The sequence below is a fragment of the Stegostoma tigrinum genome, chromosome 12 (genome assembly GCF_030684315.1).
Source record: "Stegostoma tigrinum isolate sSteTig4 chromosome 12, sSteTig4.hap1, whole genome shotgun sequence".
In the NCBI taxonomy this organism is placed as follows: Eukaryota; Metazoa; Chordata; class Chondrichthyes; order Orectolobiformes; family Stegostomatidae; genus Stegostoma; species Stegostoma tigrinum.
In genome coordinates this window covers 23,416,911-23,442,535 of record NC_081365.1, presented here as the reverse complement: position 1 = coordinate 23,442,535, position 25,625 = coordinate 23,416,911, and the positions used below count along the sequence as shown (strand labels likewise).

The 25,625-nt window shown below is 40.2% G+C and overlaps 1 protein-coding gene across 1 annotated transcript in view; it reads left to right on the top strand.

The window, feature by feature from the left end:
* Positions 1-25,188, top strand: part of LOC125457017 (interleukin-10 receptor subunit beta-like) — a 48,731-nt gene extending 23,543 nt beyond the window's left edge. The window contains exons 2-9 of the mRNA XM_048540697.2: positions 1,164-1,281; positions 7,314-7,471; positions 10,024-10,135; positions 12,886-13,073; positions 14,512-14,675; positions 18,875-19,022; positions 20,115-20,272; positions 23,191-25,188. Of these exons, the coding sequence (XP_048396654.1) occupies positions 1,164-1,281; positions 7,314-7,471; positions 10,024-10,135; positions 12,886-13,073; positions 14,512-14,675; positions 18,875-19,022; positions 20,115-20,272; positions 23,191-23,490 (1,346 nt within the window). The 3' untranslated portion in view covers positions 23,491-25,188. The remainder of the gene's footprint in view (positions 1-1,163; positions 1,282-7,313; positions 7,472-10,023; positions 10,136-12,885; positions 13,074-14,511; positions 14,676-18,874; positions 19,023-20,114; positions 20,273-23,190) is intronic.
* The last annotated feature ends 437 nt before the right edge of the window (positions 25,189-25,625 follow it).

Here is a 25,625-nt window from a genome sequence, read left to right as displayed (position 1 = left end):
ACCTCAAGACCAATTTCTTTATGCAATTAGAGACCAATCATTTATCCACTTTTCACACACATTTATGTCTACTTTTAACAATCCCCAAACTCACTTGACCTTTCCAGATGGTATCTATGAAAATATCCAAAAGCTTACCCTAGCTTTCAAAATAACCCTGGCAGCTTTCGACTTTCTGGTAATGTAAAGCCAATAAGTCATCTTGTAGACATCCTTCTAGCGAAAACTGGATATCTTTGAAGGTACCTGCACTTTAATCTGTGTAACTGCCTCCATGCACGCAATGTACAAAATTCAACCTGCCCCCATTCCCCTCCTGATGATGTTGAGTGCCACATTCAGGAGTGAAACTTCCAGAGTTGGGTGTTTGATGCAGTTTTGGCTAAGTAAGAAATCCTCTTCCATCATTATGAATATTTGAACAATAACGTAGAGTAGATAGCTCCACCCCCCCCCCACTCATTCTCAGAATAGTCCTCTAGCGAAGGATCAGTCTTGACCACGTCAGTATTTAGTACCATTTAAACAAAACAACAGCTGTCCATGTTGTGTAGTTTATTTTGCAAAGTGTACAAATTTCACGTAACCTAAAAGTAACCTTTAATAATAAAAACCAATAACCTTTCCACTGGAAATCTTTTTTTGATGTTCACATGCCAAAATGGATTTGAATTTCACTGAATTTGTACCTTTCAAGTGTCACCTTTGAGGAAATGAGGAATGATTTTAAGCCTGAGGCGGCAGTGAGACTTCCTGTTGGCTATGTTAATATGTAAAATAACCACTGACTCTAGAAATAACTCCACAGAGGCTGGCTTCGCATCAATTAGTCACAGTTTAGTTCCACTTGGAGAGTCCTTGATACCGATCCTACCTTCCTCAAAATCAGCCCTCAGAGTGAACAGGATGGCTGACACTCCTGTTCTCATCTGTCAGCCAGGGCTTCCTGATTGTGGTCCAATCAGGGAACTCATATGCTGTGAGGTCCACCAGGCTGACTTCATTACAGTCGATACAAATCTAAACAAAGGGAATTATACCTCATCAGAAAGTTACGTTTGCAAGTTAGTTGAAACCATATCTAGCCTTCTTTTCCTTTCTTATATAAAAATAATTTCTTCATGATTAAACTTATTTTAATGTCATTATTTCTGTTCCTACAGCATTCGGACAGATCCCAGAACCAGAAAACCTGCGAATTGATTTTGTCGATTCAAAATGTATCCTCAGATGGGATCCTGTATTTTATCGAAGTGATTTAGTGACATACTCCGTTCAAAGGTAAGACATCACGCTTTAACTTAGAACAGAAAAAAATAGGATATGACGTTGTCTATATTCTGATTATTCACTTTCCAATTACCCAGGAATAATTTTCATAGAACATACCCTTGTATGATATGATGTCACATTGCAGAGCACGCTAACACTTCTGGTCTTGATGATATAAATCGATGTCATAGCTCCCAAAAATTTAAAGTATGGTTTTCATTCCATACTTAAGATATTGATGTACCCTAAGCGCAAGCGATTAATTTGGTAGATACTTAATCATCAGTTTCCATAACCCACCATGGTTTTAGGCTGGCTATGTTTAATAAGGACCATTCCACTTGAAAGTCTTTAGTAATAAAAGGCATTTCAAAACAGTTTCACACACAAGAAATTTAAGTAATTTTCCTAAACTGATCCCTGTGCTGTTCTTAGTGTATGCTGCATGTTCAGTCCTGAATTATTGTTCAAAAATAATTTACCATTTGCAGTTCTACATGTGTAATGACCTCATATCCAAATTTCCATATGAAAATGCCCTGTTAAATACATTTCCTCTCCTTGCATTTAATAGTGATGATTAATGTGCAGAGGGGTGCCAAAGAGGAGAACTGTCAGGCCAGTTGTTGTATTGTGTATACAACTATACAGTGACACACTGTTAAGGAATGACGATTATTTCAAGGAAGTGATTTAGCAAATAAAGTGCAAATGCTTAGCTTCAGGAACTTATAACTTTATTTTTGAACAGTGAATTAATCAATAGACCACTAAGAACTTTAATTTATTTCAACCTAGAATAGCTCTTGTGATCTGTCCACGATGTAACAATTGAAAGAACATTGAGGATGTGTGGGTGTAAAAAGTTCATTAATATTTGATGTAACAATTGAAAGAACATTGAGGATGTGTGGGTGTAAAAAGTTCATTAATATTTGACTGTTTCTATGAAAAATAATGCATCATTTCATTCTGTATTGTTTATATAGTATTTGGTAAGTTTAGAAAGTAAGTCACTGTGAAGTAGGACCTGCAGACCTATGCAGTAACATGTCAGAAAGAGAAATCAGGTCAAGCATATGTTAGGAATTGGTAGGCAATATGGAGCTTAAGAAACTGTTCAGGAGCACTATTATTGCAAAAGATATGATTCAGGTCATTTTGCCCCCATCTGTGAATAATTTTGTGTACAGTGTAAAAGATATCAGGTGTAGCTTTTTTCACACATGTTTCAGGGATGATTATCTTGGGGTTGTATTGTTTTTGGTAATATAGAGTCCAAGTCTAGTTACTATGAGAACATGAGAATATGCCTTATTAAGCTGCTGTAGTTAAGAAGAACATAGAACAGTACAGCACAGTACAGGCCCTTCGGTCCACGATGTTGTGCCGACCTATTACCCTACTCTAAGATTCAGGGATGTGTAGATTAGGTAGATTATAGGGGTATGGGTCTGGATGGGATGCTCCGAGGGTCAGTGTGGACTTGTTGGGCAAAAGGGCCTGTTTCCACACTGTAGAGGTTCAATTAATCAAACTATCCTGCGTACACTACATTTTGCTATCATCCATGTGCCTATCCAAGAGTCGCTTAAATGTAGTTCTGGTGCTAATCCTCCTCCCTGACTCCAGCCTGCCCTGACCCCTCCCAGTAGTGTCAGGTAGTGTGTTCTGACCAGTGATAATGATAGATCCATTGATTTTGTCAAACCAGAGGGGACCTTCAAATAGGATTTCTATATTTTTTCAAGGTGATTTAGTACATACTGTGTTCAAAGGTAAGACACTGCACTTTAACTTAGAAAAATAGGAAACAACATTGCCTATATCCTGATTATGTCTAATTTGGAATGCTGAGTGACTCGAAGGTGCGAAATGTTCTAATGAATTTACCATTCATGTCCTTCTTGGGGGAATAGATAAATGGGATAAATGTTTAAGCGATTAGAATCAGAGAGTATAAGTAGCCCCCAATTATATTAATTTTTCTATGTATTTGCTTTATGGAATCAGCTGACTGACATGTTACTTATTTCGTTTTAACAGGCATCTCTTTCTGTGTAATTCCAACACAAGATATAGATCAAAAATCAAATTATTGGATGTAATATATTTGATTAACATGGTACTCTCTAAAGTACAAGTTCATGTGGTTTGGTCCTAAATTTATTGGCACTGCAGTCATAATGGGAAAGGGACAAAACATGAGCAAGAAGTCCTGCAGTGATGTAAATCAGATGAGATCCGGGAATATTGGGTCTGTTCCTGGAAGGAAATCTATAATCAGTAGAACCTGAGGCAGGAAGAATGCATGTCTGCCCCATACATTAGCTCTCTCTGCAACATAAAGACAGGGCTGGCAAGCATGTCCTCAGTCTCATGACTCCTTTCCAGCCTGTGATCTGAACACTGACGCACATTTTAAGAGTTCAGATGTGATTCATTGGGGTATCCAAACCAGACACTGGACCTAGAAGACCTCAAAATTGTCTCTGCTTTGTTTCCCTTTTTCATGTATACTCAGCATGTAAGCAACACTAGGGCATGACTATTTCATATACATCCCTATTTACCCTGAAAGGGTATCCTCCTTAAATTATTGTGGTATTTGTAATGCTGTTCCCACAATATCTCTTTAAAAACTCTAATAATAGCTGATGACTTTTCAATAAACAAGAGAACATGACGTTTAGAAGATTGGGAGTTGGGAGAGCAAGAGAACAAAATATTGAATCCCTACGATGCAGAAAGTGGCCATTTAGCCCATCGAATCTGCACTGATCCTCCAAAGAATATACCACCCAGAACCCCTCTCTCCCGCACCCCCTGCCCCCCCAACACACACACACAAACAAACACACACACACACACACACACACACACACACACACACACAAACACACAAACACACAAACACACAAACACACACACACACACACACACACACACACACACACACACACACACACACACACACACACACACACACACACACACACACACACACCCCTTCCCGGTATTTCCCATGGCTAACCCACCCAGCCTGTACATCCCTGGACACTGCAGGGTGATTTAGCTTGGCTAATTCAACCAAACCAGCACACCTTTGTGGGAGGCATGGGAGGAAACTGGAGCTCGCAGAGGGAACCCACAAGGAAGTATGTGCAAACTCCACACAGACAGGACCCAAGGCTGAAATTAAACCTGGGTCCCTGGTACTGTGAGGCAGCAATGCTAATGTGGAAGCAAACAAGAAGTGAGGAGTTCAGTGGGAGCTTTAAAGAAAAATAGGGATTGTGCTGTTGAACAAAATGGTGAACAGTGTTTTTAGAGAGGGTAAGGTGTGAATGAATATGGAGTGGGTCATTCACAGAATACAAAGCAGTGGCTTCATATAGATTGGGCCTTTCAAAATGAACAATGAGTGGAATTTTCAAAGAATATTGGCACTGTCAGACAGAAGAGAGAAGTTACATCAGTGATGGGAGTTGGCAGGAATCTTGAATGGGATTTTCCATTCTTACTTCCCAGATTTGTTCATCACATAAGTTTGTGGCCTGTCAGTGTTATTTGTAGAACATCATTTGACCCAGTGAGATGAGATTACCCAGCAAATACACGACTTCTGACTGTAAACCTCCCACCTGGTTCTCTCCCTTTTTGGCACCCATTCAGGTTTTCATCACACTTGGCTAAAGTCTTGGGGAAGCTTGCTGTTTTTCCAAGAAAGCTTACCTTTGCTCAGTCTTATTAGCCTGGATGCAGGCAGAAGAAATCATTGGAAAAAAGGTAGAAATGCAATATGAAATTAATATGGAATAGAGGAACAGTAGTAGGCTTTTCAGCACTTCAAGCCTGCTCCATCATTTGATATGATCATGTCTGATGATCCCAACTCAGCTCAACATTGCTGCTTTGTCCCTGCTTTGATCTCTTTTTAATCCTAAGACTATATCTACCTTTTCCTTGAAAATCTTCAGTGTTTGGCCTCAACAGCTTCTAGGCGAAGAGAATTCCACAGACTCATCACTTTCTTGGTGAAGAAATTTCTTCCTCTCTCCATCCTTAAAAGCCTCCTCCTTATTCTTCGACTGTAACTTCTGGTTCTGGACTCCCCCGTCATCAAACCTGAAGAAGGGTAATGCCTGAAATACCTGTTTGTCTACCTTGGATTCCAGCATCTGCAGGGTTTTTTTTGTCTCTAGTCAGGAATATACTTCTTGCATCTGTCCTCTCTAATCCTGTTGGCATTTTATAGGTTTCTGTGAAATATCCCCTTATCCTTTTAAACTGTAGTGACTTTAGCCTTAATAGATACAATCTTGCCCTGCATGTAAGTACCATCATCTCCAGAATCAGTCTGGTAAATTTTCTTTGCATCCCCTTTATAACCAGAACACTGTTCCTCAGATAGGGAGACCTAAACTGTACCTAATACTTAAGGTGTGGCCTTACCAATGCCCTGTATAGTTGCAGCAAGATATTCCTGCTCCTGTACCTCAAATCCTCTCCCTATGAAAGCCAACATTACACTTGCCTTCTTCACTGCCTGCTGCACCTGAATGCTCACTTTCAGCGACTGGTGTACAAAGACACCCAGGTCTCATCGCACCTCCCCATTCCCTAATTTATTGGCATTCAGAAGATAATCTGCTGCCTGTTCTTGCTATCAAAGTGGATAACCTCACATTTATCCACATTATACTGCATCTGCCATGTATTTTCTCACACACTTAACATGTTCGAATCACACTAGCTTCTCTGCATCCTCATCGCAGCATACCCTCCATCCAGTTTTGTGTCTGCAAACTTGGAGATATGCCATGTCGTTTCCTCATCTAAATCATGAATATATATTGTGGATAGCTGGGGTGTCAGCTGTCATCCCTGTGATGTCCGAGAAAACCAACTGCTTATTTCTGTGATAATGGGAACTGCAGATGCTGGAGATTCCAAGATAATAAAATGTGAGGCTGGATGAACACAGCAGGCCAAGCAGCATCTCAGGAGCACACACTTGCTTATTTCTGTTGTTAGTTTCCTGTCTGCTAATCAGTTCTTAAACCATTATAGTGCCCAGACCCAGGCACTTTAATTTGGCATGCTAATCTCTTACATGGGAACTTACCAAAAGCCTTTTGGAAATCCAAATAAACCACATTGACTGGCTCCCCTTTATCCACTTTATTCATTCCAAGGTACTCTGTAACCATGGAGGCTAATGGAATTTCACAACACAAAGGGCACCTCAGCTTACTGCATTCTGTTAAGGCAGCAATTGGATTGTTCCTTGTTTTCTCAGACCTGTATAATTAAATTAATTAATTGCAAACATTTACCCATTTCCTTTTGAAAAACTACTTTGGATTCTACTTTCATCAATATTACCTAATAACCTTCTGTAGGTATTTTAAAAAGCCTAAAATTATGGTTATGGTGATATCATTAAAAAGTTATGTTTGTCAGTTACCAATTCACTGTTCGTTGGAAATAGCTTTTCCCACCATTCAGTTTTAGATCATTTCCAATCAACATGTTCAATGGTGTTGAGCTTCTGGAGCAGGTAGGACGTGAAGCCAAACTTCGAGATAGAGACAGTAAAACTGCACCACAAGAGCACCCCCCCCCCCCACCAACTTATTTTATGGATAATAGCAAATGATAATATTGAACATCTGTAGCGGAACTCTTGTGAAGAGTCGAGGCCCAAAACGTCAGCTTTTGTGCTCCTGAGATGCTGCTTGGCCTGCTGTGTTCATCCAGCTTCACACTTTGTTATCTTGGATTCTCCAGCATCTGCAGTTCCCATTATCTCTTAAAGTTCCCTGCTGTATTGAAAGGAACGCTACCTCCTCTAGGCTATATCAGTATATAATCTGATCCTGGTGTTTTTTTTCTCCATCTTCCACATAGCCTTGATTCCTAGCCCATAGTAGGGCACCCAAAACTAATTGCTGAATAATTTTACCTTCTGTTTGGCACAAATTGATATGCTGTTCACTTGGGTCAATGTCTTTGTTGTTGCAACCTACTTTTTCTAGAACATTCGAAAGCCATAAAAATCGAAGTTGGCTGGATGTGCAGAACTGCATGCTGACCACTGAAACAAGATGTAAATTGTCGAACGATTTCAATGTGGCTTACAACCTAAGAGTGAGAGCAGAACATGGAATTGAAAGATCAAACTGGGTTGAAGCAGGTAAGAGATAAACTTCCGTTAGTAACTTTTTTTCTAAGTTGTTTCTGGACTAGTTCTGCTTTTCACACACTGAAACTTCAGATTGAACACTAGGAATTTCTCTGCTGTATCAGAACATGATTGAATTGGATTTGTGTTACTGTGTCATAGAGACTGTAAAAGCTCCATAAGGACTGTTGTGACATAGTGGTAGTGTCCTTATTTCTGAGTCAAGAGGCTTAAAGTCAAGCCCACCTGCTCCATCTGAATGTGACAACATCTCTGAACCGGTGGATTTGAACATATCTACAAAGGCCTCAGGTTCAGTTCTTGACTTCTATTACTTTGAGTTGAGAGAACCCTAAGGAAGAATGCACATGTTCAGCCAGAAGGATGCCTGTTTGTAGATACGAGTGTTTCGTCTTCTGTGTTAGAATATATGAAATTACATACGATGAAAAGACATTGAATCAAGTAGCAGACAATTGTCAGCAACCATGGAACTGTACATCAGTAACTGTTACAGAATTGCTTTGAATATACAGCACAACAAATATTTAGTGGTAATGCTGATATTTATGCTTCAGTTGAGCCCTCTTCCATCTTTCTTAATCTATATCTAATGACATAAGCCTGTATTCCATTCTCCCTCATACACTGGTCGAGCTTCTCTTTGAAAGCATCTGTACTATTTGCTTCAACAACACCCTATGGTGGTAAGGTTAGATTGTCACTAGTTTCTGGTGAGACAGCTCTTTCTGAATTTCCCATTTACTTTCGTGATGATTTTTTTTGAAGGGGTAGTCAGGTGGCTCAGTGGTTAGCACTACTGCCTCACAGTGCCAGGACCTGGGTTGGATTCCAGCCTCGGGTGACTGTACAAACTCCACACAGACATTCTCCCTGTGCCTGCATGGCTTTGCACTGTTTTCCTCCCACAGTCCAAGGATGTGCCGATTAAGTGGATTGGCCATGCTTAATTGCCCTGCAGTGTCCAGGGATGTGCAGGCTGGTTGGATTAGCCATGGGAAATGCAGTGTTACAGGGATAGTGTAGGGGGTTGGGTTTGGTGGCATAACCTTTGGAGAGTAAGTGTGGATCCAATGGGCCAAATTCTACAACTATCTTATATTGATAGCCTTTAGTTTTACTTGTCCCCAGAAGTAGAAACATTCTTTCTATGTACCTTCTATTAAAAAATTTCACAATTTTAAGGAATGTATTGTCATTCAGGGCAGAATATTATAGAGGTCTCCAGAGTAAGTTCGACCTGTACTCATTGGAGTTTAGAGGAATGAGGGGTGACCTAGATGAAACATACAGTGATAATGAGGGTACGTAATGGGCTAGATTAGAGGTAAGGAGGAGTTTCTTCTTTCAGAGAATAGTGAATATGTGAAAGTTTTTACTGTGGAGGGCTGTTGAAGCAGGGTCATTAAATATATTCAAGGCTGAGATAGATTTTTAAACAGTAAGGGAATCAAGGGTTATGGGGACAAGGCAGGAAAGTGGAGTTGAAGGTTATCAGATCAGCCATGATCTCATTGAATGGTAGGGTAGACCTGATGGGTTGGAATGGCCTATTTCTGCTGCAACATCTCAGAGGTCTATAATGAACCAGTACCATATACATGCACACTAACTCTACTTATCATTGAACCCCCATTCCCCCCAACTGCTGTGCAGTATAACTGCCCAAGGATACTGATGGATGGAACAACATAGCTAGAACCTATGCAGAGACTCGTACAACCAGATAACAGTGAAAAAACAAACTTTTATCAACAGGACAAATGATTTATGTTACTATCAGGCCTGTCTCTCACCTGTCCTCATCCTTTCCCTGCCTCTGTGCCTCACTACACTTACCTGGTGCGCAGGTGGGATGGAGGGGCACTTGCTCTGTAGTGGAGACCTTTGACACTATAGGTTCACCAGGATGATGCTGGGAGCATTTAGCCAGGCATGGGTGAAGGTTTTCCTATGAAAGGTGAGTTAACCCTTCTTGACCTGATCTTCCAAGTGTTGGAAAGGACAGGCAGGGACAGGTGCAGTGTCCTGAAGGGAATGCATGGCTCCTCCTCTAGCTGAGTGCTTCCCAGCACTGCCCTCTCTCCATGTAAGAACAGGGCACCTGGACTCAAGTGAAGGCTCCCCAGCTCCACACTTACCCTGCCCTCCTTCCTGACCACCCGTACCTGGGAGTGATGGAGTATATAGGCCATGACTGCCCAATGTCCCGTAGGGCTAATTCCATGTTTACTTCAAGCAAGAGAACTATCTTGATCTCAACAGTGAGAAATTGCATTTCTTAATGGTGCTGCAATACTATACTCTTATGAAATGATGTATGGCATTCTCAATCTGAGCTCATGATGGACTGGCTGCATCTAGAATTGGAAAAGCCCTGGGAGGTGTGTACCTGCTAAATACAAACATATTTATTTTACCAATGATTATGCTGCATTGCACAGTCACTTTATATAATTGAAACGAGATTTTTCTTTTAATCCTTGAGATTTTTATTTTCTCTTACTTATTACATCTGATGTTTGTCTTTTTTGCTTTTGTAGTGGCTGAACCAAAAAATGTGAGAGTTGATTCTTTGAATAAAAAGCATGTTGTCAAATGGGATCCAGATGTTTACCAACTTGGCCCTGTGACCTATTCTGTCCAGTACCAAGGGTAAGAGAATGCACTTTAACTCAAAAGCATACATACAGCCTGGATATTGTTGTCACAAGTAAACTTACACTGATGTCAAATGTGCAGTAGTAGTCTGAACAAAGAAATAGCAATCATGGTTAATCTTGGGCTTCAACTCACATATTCCTTCCTGTCCATTCCCTATGTCCCTTGAATACCTGAGAGACCAAAAACCTCTCTTTTATAGCCTTGGAGCTCAGTATCACGACCAAAGCTCCATCTGACCATAGTTTCATCCATAACAGTTTGAAGGGTACATTTCTACTTCCTGTTTAATCATTGAATTGTGGGATGATGCAACAGAGAAAAATTAGAAAGACATTGCAAAGAATTAATAATTTTACCTTAGAGTAATTATTGGATAGGCTGGGGTGGTTGACCTTGTAACAAGAGGAGTACAAGGGATAATTGTTGTGTAAAGCTAGGAGGGGCCCTGATGAAGTGAGTAGGATAGAGTAATTTCTCTGATTATGTGAGATTAAAACCAAGGGTGTATATTTAAATTAATTGAGAGAATGATTAAAAGATAGTTGAAACAAATGTTTTCACACAGAGAGCGAGGGGGTCTTATTGCCTCAAAGGGTGGTGGAGGCTGAAAGCCTCAATGCATTGCAAAATGCTCGATTTGAAGAGCCATGAGTTGGAACGTGAGATTAGACAGCTCTTTTCTCAGCTGCCGCAGACAAATTGACCCTCCTTCAGCACTGTATATTTGTTGTGTAGGCTGACATATGCAAGGCGGTGAAATGCCTGGCACCCTCCCACCACTCTGCACTCCTCCCACCCCCTCCATTCCCAGTCAGCCAAAGGTCAGGGGGGAGCGCTAGTCCATAAGCTAATCATCGTCTTAAATGCAGATCCTAAAGAAACAACACATTGCGGGCGTTGAAAATCTGAAACGAGAGCAGGAACTGCTGAATATGCTCAGCAGATCATGTGACCTCCATGGAGATAAACAGAATTAAAATGTCAGGACAGTGGTCTTACATGACTATTTCATCACATTGTTCAGCTTTATTCAAAGTTGCCTGCTTCTTGGATTGTTGCCAGGAAAAATTCAGGCAGCAAGAGCTCCAAACATTTCCTTGGTAATTCGTAAGTAAATTTTCTGCCGTGTGTAATTGTTCATATGGTCATCAAATTTACCGTGTCTTTCTTGTGCCAGTTGAGGAACTCTCCCACTGTTTACAGAGTTACATGAGGCCTCTTTAATACTATGCAGAGTGATTTTCTCCAGTCAGATTGAATGCGTTATAATTCTCATTGCTATTTATTAGCCCAGTTAATTTCCTCTGGTGTTATATGTTACGATACATAAAATTAAACAAACCTATTATATAACATTCTTTAAAATTACTTCTCCATATTTTGCTGGCTGTCTTCATTTTGCTTTTGTATTTAATTATCTTTCTCTGAAAACATCTTCTATTGCTTTCCACATTTTGCAAGATTAAATCATTAGTGCAATTATAATTATGTGTGATAGTTTAAAGTTCTGATGGAAAATCCCATTCCCCACTTCCCCACATCATTAGCACATTCCAGGAACTGTGTTGGTTATAGATTTAGATGTGTTTATCAAATAATTGAAATAATATATTTTTTTGTCTATATAATTGGGAAAGTGGTTTGTGCTCCTTGGTGTCTGGGAGATTCATCATGTAAAAGCTGTCAGAGTTCTGACAATAAGCAGACAAGAAATATGAGGTTGCCGCGCATGTCAATAACTGAGCAAAGTTGTTCCCTTTAATAATGCTTAGCTTTGTACTGGTATTGATTGACGTTGCAGTCCTTAACAAATTCATTTTGAAATTCTATGACAGCCAGGTATTTGATTTTTTTTGGAGTGTTTAGATATTGTCTGACAGACTAACATTAATGTACGAAGGTTAAGGAAAGGGAGTGTATAAAGAGATGGACCTGGAAATGATTGTGATTGGTATTATTGTACGATTTGTCTCAAATTCATTTCTGTATTGTTTATACATGCTGGCTTTTCATTATTAAGGAATATTATTGCTCAAATGTTTAAGCATTCATGTTATAATTACTTCTCATAGTAATCCCACGTTACAATATCAGTTAACATGCAGGGGGCCTCATCTGATATGAACTAAAAGGCCTGAATTTTACAGTTCTAAGAATTGTGATGTATTCTGCATTCATTGCTACTGAATATCAGGACGTCCTGGTAATTTTCCATAGTATGAGCACTGTGGTGCACAAATCAGAAGTTACGATGCACCAATCAGTACTGCTCCTGAGAGTTCACTGCTTCTAACAGCCAAATGGGACCAACTTAAATTTGGCAGACTGCACAGTAACTCTGAATTACCATCCATTATGGATCCTCCTGGCATTTTGCAAACACTCTTTGAGAAGGCTCACACCAGAAAATATCTTCCAAGTTTTAAATTCAGTTGATTTTCTAAGAACATTAATATAATTGTTAAAAGTCCTATGATTAATCATGCTCTTTCATTTGTTTTAATGTAAGTCTCCTTTCTAAACAACTCAGTTAAATTTTATTAAGAGGTAAATTAAATTATTTTTTAGCTTGATTTATCAGATTGTTCAGTTGATAGCAAAATACAGGTCAGAATGTCCTTGTGCCAGGCAAAACTCTTGACATTGTTGCTGTCTGCCGAAGATAAGGTACCTTTTTGACATTAATTAATGTGTATCACCTTTTAGTCAATCTTCACAATGCAAACTTTTACTTTGTCCAGAAACTACGAAAGAATGCACAATGAAAGTTGGTCAGAAGCACAGAACTGTACACGTGTCACTGAAACGGATTGCGATTTGTTGGACAGTTTTGCGTTCTACGCAAAGTATTATCTAAGAGTGAGAGCAGAACTTGGAAGTGCAACGTCACCCTGGGTTGAAATATTGCCCTTTTATCCATATAAAGACAGTAAGAAATCTACTTACATTCAGGATGTTTATTTGAATATTTTTGCCTTCATACCTTTAAACTTTTTAATGTATTCAAATGATTAGTTGCCTTGTTCTAACAGGTATTTGATTGCAAACACAAAATGCAGTCACTGTATCTTAAAATAGAACAGCATGCTTCCAGTGCATTTCATGCCCTCGATGCCCCAAAGCCTTTATAGACAGTGTTGGAATTTGGATGACATAGCAACCACTTTGCACACAGCAAGGTGCCATAGGCAGCAATATGACAATGAATTGATAATCTGGTTCAGACTTTGTCGAGGCATGCATACTGGTCAAAATCCAAGGCTATCATCCTGTTCTTCTTTAAAACAGGACATCACGGGATCTTTTACAATGACCTGAGCAGACAGTAAGGACACAATTATAGGCCTGGACTGCAAGATGGCACTTACAAGGGTGCAATACTCCCTTAATATTGCATTGAATCGTCAGCTTAGGCTTTGTGAACCAAGGACTCACTGAGCCACAAATGTTGAAGTGACTGACTGAATCTGTTTATTATTTACTTAGAAATGTATTTACTTACTTAGTGGGTAATAGCAACTTTGGTTGCCCCCCGCACCCCCGTATTCCTCGTCCTCTCCATCCCATACCCCAACGACAAGAGTAGAAATACTAATTTCAGTTTCTGGAGTCACAAAAACATTGTTGTTTCTTGTCGAATTGCAGGTGGTCAGATTTGGTTTCAGTCTATTTTGCCTAACGTTCTTAGAAAGCTGATTGCTTAAGATGGATGGTGTCTGACATGTTGCAGACTTAAAGGTGCCATTATCTGTTTTCACGTGGTCGTAACGAAAATTTGTAGCTCAGGTTGTGGATGCAGTTGCTCGTTAGTTCGCTGAGCTGGTTGTTCCGTGGTGAGCAGATGTTTTGTTTCTATTCTAGGCAACATCATCAGTGCTACCTCTAATTGAAACGTTGATGTTCTGCTCCATTCCAAATTTACAGGCTCTTCATGGGTGTGGGCCTTGTGACTTATGGTTCTGTTGTTTTAGCAGTGGTCTGGGATGGGTATGGAGAGATATAGACCAAATGCAGGCAAATGGGACCAGTTTAAATTGTGAAAAATGGGTGACATAGTCGACTTGGTCCAAAGTGCCTGTCTTCATGCTGCAGACAGTATGACCTCAGATGTGATGCTTGGCCACTTTGTTAGATACTGGAGGGCTGATTATGCCCTAGGAACCTCAAACTATACTCTTCAATAGGTCAGCATCTACAGATAGGACTGGAAAAATATAATGGAGATAGGCAAAGAGGGTGAAGCTCTAAGCTAGAATCCTTAAAATGTCAGTTGATCAGGTTTTTAATAGTGTATAAATTACACACTGAATGTTGTTGAAATTTGAAACACTGGATCTCTGATAATGTACTCTCTCTTTAAATTACAGCTGTGATTGGGCCTCCATCAGTTGATGTGCTGTCTGAGGCAGGTGTACTACACATCACCATTGCAGGACCAGTCACTGAAAATAAACTTCCACTGAGCAATGATTATGAAGATCTTGCATACCGTATATTTTATTGGAAAGAGAATGAAGATGGAAATGTGAAAGTAAGTTTATTTTAAGCATTTCTTCTGCAGCAGAATTAAGAAATGTCAATTATTAGAACTCAGCATTCAGCCTAATGGTGTTATTCCAGTTTTAATGCCCCACAATAGCTTCTCCCACTTTGCTTCATTCCATCCTATCAATATATTCTTCTTGTGCTTCCTCTTTCATCTACTATATCCAAAGCCAAGTTCTTAATTTAAGTAAAGTCAATTATGCACGTACAAGGGGCTAGAATGCTAAGAAATTAAAATTGGGAAATTAAAAGCAATGGTGAAAATTTAGAAAAATAATGCACAATTCTTAACCAACACGCATTTCCATGAGGAATAAAAATTTAATGAGAAAAGTAGCCCAACCATCGTTCGCCAGAGAAGTTAACTTGAGGCTTCTGAAGTTGTCAAGAAGAGCAATCAGTCTGAGGACTGGGATGTTTTACACATCAGCAAAGGAAGATGAAGAAATTGATAAAGAGGAAGAAAAAAGCAGGACTTGAGAGTCAACTAGAAAGATAAGTATGATCTTCTGCAAGAATCTAAAAATGAAAAGAATAGCAAAAGTAAAAATTAAGCTGTTTGAAAGAAAGGAGAAATTATATTGGAGAATAAGGGAACTACAGCAATGACAAAATGTGTCCGACTTCACATTTGAATATACAAAAAAAGTCAAACCAAGGGCTTGAGGAACTTGAAATAATTGTTAACAGTAGAGAAACTACTGGAGGAATTAATGTGACTCAAAGGTAAAAAATATCCATGGGCCTAAGGTTTTTAAAGGTAAGTTCGGGGGTAATAGATGCATTGGATGCATCTTCCAGAATTCTCTAATGTCTAAAATTGTCTCTATAGATTTGAAGGTAACAAATGTTATCACACAGAACAGAGAGAAGAAACGGGAAATTATAGGCTTATTGTCTTGACATAAACATTTAGGAGAAAATTGGAACTATTAGGTAGCCAGGCACTAAAAACAAGTCACAATATGATTAAGCAGAGTCAACATGGTTTTATAAAAGAGAAACTGTGTTTCACAGATCTGCTAAGAGATTTTTCGATGTGTAACTGGTGGGGTAAGTGGAGGGACCCAATGAATATAATTTGTTTGCATTTTCAACATTCCATAAACTATAATTGGGTATAATCTCCCCAATGTTTCTACAAATTAATCCATTTGTTAACCAGTTAGCATTCCATTCATACAGCACAATCGTTGGTCTTCCCCTTGAACTGATATTCTTGTGAAATGTCCTGATGAATGCAAGGCAAAACGTTTCGACAAAATATTTCTTTCATAATATTTAAAATGTTATGTTTCCAATATCTCTAAAGAAAAGTGTTCTGAGACAGAGTTATATTGGACTCAAAACATTTACTCTGTTTTTCTCTCCACGGATGCTACCAGACTTGCTGAGTTTCTCCAGCATTTCATATTTTTACTTCAGATTTTCAGCATCTGCAGTGCTTTATTTTAACTCTCCAGATTTTTGCAGCATCACTTTTAGCAATTTTGTTTATGTTAACGATTGATGTACACCAGCACCTCTTACTTTCAGTTCTCAGTATTCTTTTCACTTACAGATTTCAAATTTTATTGTGATTGATCTGTCATCATATATTAGAATGGAAGTGTCTCAAAGAAGGCACGTTTCTGGGGTTTTGCTTTGTGCACCTACAACCTAGCAACTATTTTCCACTCTATACACTAATAGAACACAGAATATTACAGCACAGTACAGGCCCTTCGGCCCTTGATGTTGCGCCAACCTGTGAAACCAATCTGAAACCCAGCTAGCCTACACTATTCCATTATCATCCATATGTTTATCCAATGACCATTTAAATGCCCTTAAAGTTGGCAAGTCTACTATTGTTGCAGGCAGGGCATTCCACGCCCTCACTACTCTCTGAGTAAAGAACCAACCTCTGAATCTGACCTATATCTATCACCCCTCAATTTAAAGCTATGTCCCCTTGTGCTAGCCATCACCAACTGAGGAAAAAGGCTCTCACTGCCCAACATATCTGATCCTCTGATCATCTTGTATGCCTCTATTAAGTCGCCTCTTAACCTTCTTCTCTCTAATGAAAACAGCCTGAAGTCCCTCAGCCTTTCCTCATAAGACCTTCCCTCCATACCAGGCAACATCCTGGTAAATCTCCTCTGCACCTTTTCCAATGCTTCCACATCCTTCCTATAATGCGGCGACCAGAACTGTACACAATGCTCCAAATGCAGCCACACCAGAGTTTTGTACAGCTGCAACATGACTTCATGACTCTGAAACTCAATGCGTCTACCAATAAAACCTAACACACCGTATGCCTTCTTAACAACCCTATCAACCTGGGTGGCAACTTTCAGGGATCTATGCACATGGACACCGAGATTTCTCTGTTCATCCACACTACCAAGAATCTTACCATTAGCCCAGTACTCTGTATTCCTATTACTTCTTCCAAAGTGAATCACCTCACACTTCCACATTAAACTCCATTTGCCACCTCTCAGCCCAGCTCTGCAGCATGCCTATGTCCCTCTGTAACCTGCAACATCCTTCCACACTACCCATAACTCCACCGACTTTAGTGTCATCCACAAATTTACCAACCCATGCTTCTCCAGCCTCATCTAGGCTGTCTGGATTCAGAATTGGTTGGCTGACAGGAGGCAGAGAGTGGTTGAAGATGGTAAGTATTCTGCCTGGAGGTCAGTGCTGAGTGGTGTCCCGCAGGGCTCTGTTCTTGGGCCTCTGCTCTTTGTAGTTTTTATAAATGACTTGGATGAGGAGGTTGAGGGGTGGGTTAGTATGTTTGCTGATGACACAAAGGTTGGAGGTGCCGTTGATAGTATCGAGGGCTATTGCAGGCTTCAGCGAGACATTGACAGAATGCAGAGCTGGGCTGAGAAATGGCAGATGGAGTTCAACCTGGATAAATGCGAAGTGATGCATTTTGGAAGGTCGAACTTAAATGCTGAATATAGGATTAAAGGCAGGATTTTCGGCAGTGTGGAGGAACAGCGGGATCTTGGTGTTCAAGTGCATAGCTCCCTCAAAGTTGCCACCCAGGTGAATAAGTTGTTAAGAAAGCATATGGTGTTTTGGCTTTTGTTAATAGTGGGATCGAGTTTAAGAGCCGTGAGGTTATGCTGCAGCTCTACAAAACCGTGGTGAGACCACACTTGGAATATTGTGTCCAGTTCTGGTCGCCCTATTATGGGAAAGATGTAGAGGCTTTGGAGAGGGTGCAAAGGAGGTTTACCAGGATGCTGCCTGGACTGGAGGGCTTGTCTTACGAGGAGAGGTTGACTGAGCTCGGACTTTTCTCTCTGGAGAGAAGGAGGAAGAGAGGTGACCTGATCGAGGTGTACAAGGTAATGAGAAGTATGGATAGTCGATAGCCAGAGACTTTTCCCCAGGGCAGGATTGACTGCCACGAGGGGTCATAGTTTTAAGGTGTTAGGAGGAAGATGTAGAGGAGACGTCAGAGGGAGGTTCTTCACCCAGAGAGTTGTGAGCGCATTGGAATAGTTTGCCAGTGGTAGTCGTGGAAGCGGAGTCATTAGTGACATTTAAGCGACTGCTGGACATGCACAGCAGTGAATTGAGGGGAATGTAGGTTAGGTTATTTTATTTTTGGATTAGGATTATTTGATGGCACAACATCGTGGGCCGAAGGTCCTGTACTGTGCTGTACTCTTCTATGTTCTATATTCTATTTATAAAAATGACAAACAGCAGTGGCCCCAAAACAGATCCTTGCAGTACACCACTAGTAACTAAACTCCAGGATGAACATTTCCCATCAACTACCACCCTCTGTCTTCTTACAGCTGGCCAATTTGTGATCCAAACCGCTAAATCACCCTCTATCCTTATTTTCTGCAGTAGCCTACCATGGGGAACCTTATCAAACACTTCACTGAAATCCATATACACCACATCGACCGCTCTACCCTCATTCACCTGTTTGGTCACGTTCTCAAAGAACTCAATAAGGTTTGTGAGGCACGACCTACCCTTCACAAAACCGTGTTGACGATCCCTAATCAAATTATTCCTTTCTAGATGATTATAAATCCTATCTCTTATAATCCTTTCCAACACTTTACCTACAACCAAAGTAAGGCTCACTGATCTATAATTACCAGGGTTGTCTGTACTCCCCTGCCAACTAATTGGCTTATGCTTGTTTTCTTTTAGATAGATAACAAATCCGTTACAACATCAACTGTTTTGCTCGATCTCCAACCATGGACCAGATACTGTTTGAAAGTACAGGCCTATTCTAAGGCGAGTTCTAAACAAGGACAGTTCAGTCCTGTGATTTGCGAATCTGTCACTGCCAATAGTAAGATTTTTACATTCTTCATTATATTTTAATAATTTTAATGTTTATGATAGTTGGTTTTGTTGTTGATGTTCTTGGCCAATTTCACCTTACTTGCTGCATTCAGGAAGGGAGGGATGATATTGCATGCTGAACACCAGTTGCCAATAACATAGTTGCAGAATCTTACAGCCCAGGAGGATTTGGCCTGTTCCGCCTGTACCCGCACTTTGAAAGAGCTAACCAATTTAATCCTGCATTCCAACTTTTACCCCTTATTGAATGACATAAGTTCAAAACTAATAGTTTGACTTTACCTTCCTATTTAAAGTGCTTGAACATACTTTGGACTCCCAACTCATCTCATCCATTGCTCCCAATTTGAACTGACCAGGTTATTTTTTCCCCTTTCCACCAAAGTGAGATTGCTTTAATGAAAGTCACCAACAGTATCCTTTGTGATTGTGACTACAATCATGTAATACACTTTGACCTATTTGACTTCTTTGCAACGTTGGATAGTGTTGACCATCCCATCCTTCTTGCTCCCCTTATACACTTCCATCCCTGTTTCTCCTGATGTAGTCACTGTATCTCCAGCAATGGCTAAATCCCAACCACCTGCATTTTTGTGCAGACACGATATGCAATTTTTGGGAGATAATAAGAACTGTAGATGCTGGAGTCAAAGATAACACGTGTGGACCTGGAGGAACACACAGGCCAGGCAGCATCAGAGGAGCAAGAAAGTTCTGAATAAGGGTCCCGACCCAAAACATCAACTTTCCTGCTCCTTTGCTGCTGCCTGTCATGCAATTATTTGATCTGCATTGAACCTCTGTTCACGCTGAACACTGAATTAATGATATAACCAATTACAAAAGAAGATATGATGACTTTACACTGAACGCTGTGATCTGTTTTGGAAATGGGACCAACACTGAGGTAATCCTGACCTTGTTTCACTGTCTCTGAAGTCAGAACCCAAACTGTAGGGAGTCCAAGATACAGTTAGCAGTTCAGCTGTAGTTGGCATGTTGCAATATTTGCATTGTTCATCTCTTGTTTTACTAGTCTACCTACAACAGTGTATGTTTTTTCTTTTGTCTGCAGCTAAGACAAGAGCTTTGGCAGTGGCACAGGTCCTTTTTATAACATTGCTTGCTGTTTTGGTGGTAACATTGGGTTGTTTCTTCTTTGTCATCTATGCTCGCAAAGCCATCAAGTACCTGATGTATCCTTCCTACAGTCTCCCAGTACACATTAGAGAGGTATGACAACTCTTTTATCTGTATTTCTTTGTTTCAGTACATTGAGAAGGTTTTATTGACTACTGTTTGGCTATATAGTGTTGGAGATATTATGGTCCCAGCTGATGTTATTACTGAACAAGTCAGATCCCAGACTTAAAAACTGGCTTGATGGATCATATTTTGTTTATTTTTATTTAATGAACTGGCCTTTCATGGAAACATAGTGATGCAATGTTGCAGATCTGATTTTCACAACAAATTAGAAGTTTATTATGCAAAGAAAAGAAGATAAAATGGAATTACCCAGACTTTTTACATATAACACAATTTGAAAGATTTTGAAATAAAGTAAAAATACAATTCCATCATGGCTCAACCACTAAAGAAGTTTCTTCTGTATCATATCTATAATTTCAATTGACTGTCTCTCTCAATTCCTAGCCTTGAGAGTTTGGTAGCTTCTTCCTTGATTATTCACACAATTAAGCTTAGAGTTCCTCAACATTGAGTAAGCCCTCCGGGGTTTTAACCAAACACTTCTGATCTAGAACTTGCAAACAAAAGTCTTATTACAGAGGCAACCCAGTTCTTAACAATTTTAAATGACTTCCTTTCTTTAAGAGAAGCTGTTTCAAACATCAAACTCTCAGCTGGACCTGTGTAGATTGACAAACAAAAGCTTTCCAATCTGTGGGTTTCCCTCCTATAAGCAAAAAAAGTTCCAGATCCTTTTAATAGAAAGCAAACTAATACTCCTCTTTGTTGCTCAGAAAATTTTCCCAATGCAAACAAATCCTTATTGTTACCACCAAGGTCTCTCTCTGTCTCTAAAAGGACTTGGCTACAGAAATACTGACAGATTAATCATTAACCCCCTCATACACATGGAGCAAATCCCACATGCCACTAGTTCAAAATCCAAATTCTAAAATAATTAGTGTTAAAATATGTATAAATCAATCAAACACCTTACATCACACAGAGATGTACCCAAACATTCTGTGACAGGAAATGCATGGTTTCAACCATGATCTTAGTCATGGTATCAGGTCCAGTTGTGCATTTCTGACAAGAAAACAGAAAATGGAGCACCGCCTCAGCCTACCCTTGCAAACCTACTAACTCCCAGTCAACTTGCATATGACCTTGTGGCTCAGGGTGATCTAAAGAAAAGGAGAAAAGGTGAAAAATAAGCAAGAAATTAGATTTTCATTTTCTCTCTTTAAAGTAATCTATAAATTCTGCTCTTCAGTAGATTAACAGTAATCTCTTCAACTCTGATTTTTGTTTTTCTGACATTATTTGCTGAAAGCGAGGCCCTTAGTTAAAAAGGTTCCAGCAGTGGTTACCATTAGCAGTCAATGTTATTTATTCACAAACCAGAACATATTTACTCCAGACTTAGCTGCTTGTTTAGCAATATTAATTTGTTGCTAGTAATCTAGACAGTGAAATCACATACTTTGGAGATTGACATTATTATAATGTTGTAATTTTTTGAATCAGGTTTACAAGCAAAATTATGTTGTAATGCTGTGTAAAGATTATGGAATTGGGGACCAATCGGAACATGACAAAAGTTAGGATGTTGATGTTAAATTCCAACACAAGATGATCGTCATTCACTGATGTGTGTTCAAACTCCCATGTACCCACTTTGCAATTATGAATGTGCCACCATGTAGTAATTCATACAGCAGTAAGGAATTTGAATTATTTGCTTTCTTCTTGAGATCAGCTCTACAGTTTGTGCTGATACTGTTAAGACCTTGAACTCAGCCTCCAACATTCTCCCCTTTGTAAACTTGAGCTCATTCCGCAACATGCACCAAATACCAGTCACCCATTCCTCCTTTGCTAATGTTTTCTGGCTCCTGATTAAACAGTGTCTTGATTATAAATTCTCATCCTTGTTTTCAAGGCTGTTCATGAGCTGGCCCTTCCCTAATTCTGAAATCATCTCCAACACCAAAATTCTCTGAAATATCTCAACTACTTTAGTTCAAGTCCCATAATTTAATTGCTTCACCTATTGATGGTTGTGCTTTCAGCTCCTCAGCCTCAAGGTCAGGAATTCTCTTGCAGAACCTCCCCACTTTCCTTAAGATGCATCTCAAACCTATCTCTTTGACCACACTTTTTTGCTTTATTCACTCACGGGATATGGGTGTCTCTGGCTTAGGCAGCATTTATTGCCCATCCCTAATGAGCCAGAGGGCAGTTAAAAATCAACCACTCCACTGTGAATCACAGTTAGGCCATACCAGGTAAGGATGGCAGACATTAGTGAAGCAGATGGATTTTTCCCACAATGGCTTCATGGTCACAATTAGACCCTTAATTCCAGATTTCTTTTTATTGAATTCAAATTCCACCATCTGCCACGGTGGGATATCAACCCATGTCCCCAGAACATTAGCTGAGTTTATGGATTAATAATCTAGCAATAATACAACTATCCTGAATGATTTCGGTGGTATAACGTTGCCTTATCTGGCTAGGTGCCTTGTTTTCTCAGACCTCTATAGAGTCAAGTTTTTATTGTACTACTTGAAGGTAGATTCTGAATAGTAAATAGCTATCTTCCAGTTCAGTAATCTTAGAATTATATTGCTCTTCTGAAGTTTCCAGTATCAAACTGCAGTTTAGGAGAAGATTACATTTCCAAGCTTTCAGCCCCAAAATGATGGCAGTGGACTGGGGTCAAGGAAGGTGTGGATGAGGGGGGAATAAAATGATAAATTATGGGTGCTTGGGCCGATGGGCAAGTAAGGACAAAATAACAAAATCTTTAGCGTGGGAACTTATTTTGGGGGGGGAAATCTGTTGTTGAATTTAACAAGAGCCAAAATGGTGCTAATTTAGCGTTTTTAGTTAAAATGATAAATAGGCCTATTATAAACTAATGTTAATAGTTGCATTTTTAAATTTTTCAGTACTTAACTGAGCCATCCCAACAACCAATGCTTGCAACACTGAATAAAGAAGATCTGCATGAAGAGCATTGGGACAAGCTCTCCATTGTCTCACAATCTGAAATTCCTTCGGTATTACTGAATTCAACTAAAACTGATACTTCAAAGTCAGAGAAGGATAAAACCGCATCTGGTGGGAAGATACTTAATGAAGAAGATGATGTGCAAAGCAGTCAATCAAGTGTGGATTCTGGACATTATTCCAACAGTACGGAAAATTCTGTCAGTAAAACTCCACAGAGTTCAAGAAGAAACACCTAAAACATATCAATTCAAAGACAATGTGAATTTGGTGGACTAACATTAGCCTTTCCTCTGCCTCCTGAAATTGACTTTGTGGTTTACTAAGAACTGACGTATTTACTTTCACAAAAGGAAATGAAACTGAGAATCTCTGTATTCAACATTATTTTTAGTGCTCAAAAACGAGCATTTGGGACTTAATCGGAAAACATAAATAACTTCAAGGTACTAACATTTTAATTCATAGGTCTGCTGAGGGATGTAAACAGCCAAGCCACAATCTAGTCTATAAACTCAAATTGGAAAATCGAAATATTTGTGCCAAATATTTCTTACTGTACAGGCAGACTTAAAAAAAGATTGCCCTCCAAGTTATTCTTTTTAAAATTGGAACTGGTTAAAGGAGTTGGTAAAAGCGAGCATGCCTTCTCTATTAAGCCAGCACCAGGATGGACTCCCAGCTGACCCTGTTGTGGGGTGAGGGCAGTGTGAAGTGTCACATTCTAGGGTTCTCTGTGGCCCATGAAGGGGCCCGCAGGTGGCAATGGTACCTCCACCACACTGCACGCCCTCCATAAATGTCTCTTCCACTCGGCAATCATAATCACTGGGACCCAAGTGACCCCTCCCTTCCACACACAGCCATCCGACCCATCAAACAAGACGTCTTCTCAAGATTGCTGGCCATGGATGCATCCTCATCGTCCAGGCGGAGTGCCAGCTGTGATCATTATGAGTGATGGTGCTGCTGAGCTGCCAACCCTCTGATTGGGACCTTCATGTGGAGGCAAGCCTGGTAGGAATAGCCACTAAATTGGTCTCCACCAGAAGAGTGAGGTTATCTGCTTGCTTTTGACCCTGAAGGCAGATCATGTCCAACTTCCACAAAACCTGAACCTTCCTTTCCACATCTGTCTAAGGCACTGTTCGCCAGGAGGCCTCCTGAGGCGATTCTCACCAAGTTACTTTATTTTCAGTGACAGCACTGTAGGTGTACTTACACCAAGTGGATTGTAGCAGTTTCAGAAAGGCAGCTCGCCATTATCTTCTCAAGGGCAACAATGGATGGGTGATACATAATGGCCCAGCCAACAATGCCCACATTCGCATGATGAAATAAAACAAAAACTAAAGTATGGGTTGGAAGGTTGAAACATTCAAGATGTTGTCAAGTCCAAGGTTTGTTTATCTCCGTGAACAGACTCCATGGAGTATGTTTTTCTAAAACAACTTGGTTCCCCTTTGAATGATAGTCTTTCTGTATTGTGATTTGACGGATTAAGCTGGACCTCCTGGCCTTCTCTCACAGTTGGTGTGTGGGTAACAGATGTGGTAAGCAGGATAAAACATGAATGACTTCACCCTGACCTCATGTTCCATGTGGGGCTAGGAACCAGGTCTCCACTTAGTATTAATCCTGCTGTTGTGGGTTAGCAATGTGAATTTGCCCTGTGCAAAGAACAAGTGTCCTTTTACCTCAGATATTGCACAGCATTGCTATTAAGGAAACTATAGCAAAGCAGTTGTGTTACTGAACTAGCAGTCAGGAGGCATAAGTTCAAATGACATTTAGAAACTGAATTCTGTTGATGAGGAGACTTGGAATGAGAAAACTTATCTGTAATGGTATCAGAGATAATGGGAACTGCAGATGCTGGAGAATTCCAAGATAATAAAATGTGAGGCTGGATGAACACAGCAGGCCCAGCAGCATCTCAGGAGCACAAAAGCTGACGTTTTGGGCCTAGACCCTTCATCAGAGAGGGGGATGGGGAGAGGGAACTGGAATAAATAGGGAGAGGGGGAGGCGGACCGAAGATGGAGAGTAAAGAAGATAGGTGGAGAGAGTATAGGTGGGGAGTTAGGGAGGGGATAGGTCAGTCCAGGGAAGACGGACAGGTCAAGGAGGTGGGATGAGGTTAGTAGGTAGCTGGGGGTGCGGCTTGGGGTGGGAGGAAGGGATGGGTGAGAGGAAGAACCGGTTAGGGAGGCAGAGACAGGTTGGACTGGTTTTGGGATGCAGTGGGTGGGGGGGAAGAGCTGGGCTGGTTGTGTGGTGCAGTGGGGGGAGGGGACGAACTACGCTGGTTTAGGGATGCAGTAGGGGAAGGGGAGATTTTGAAACTGGTGAAGTCCACATTGATACCATATGG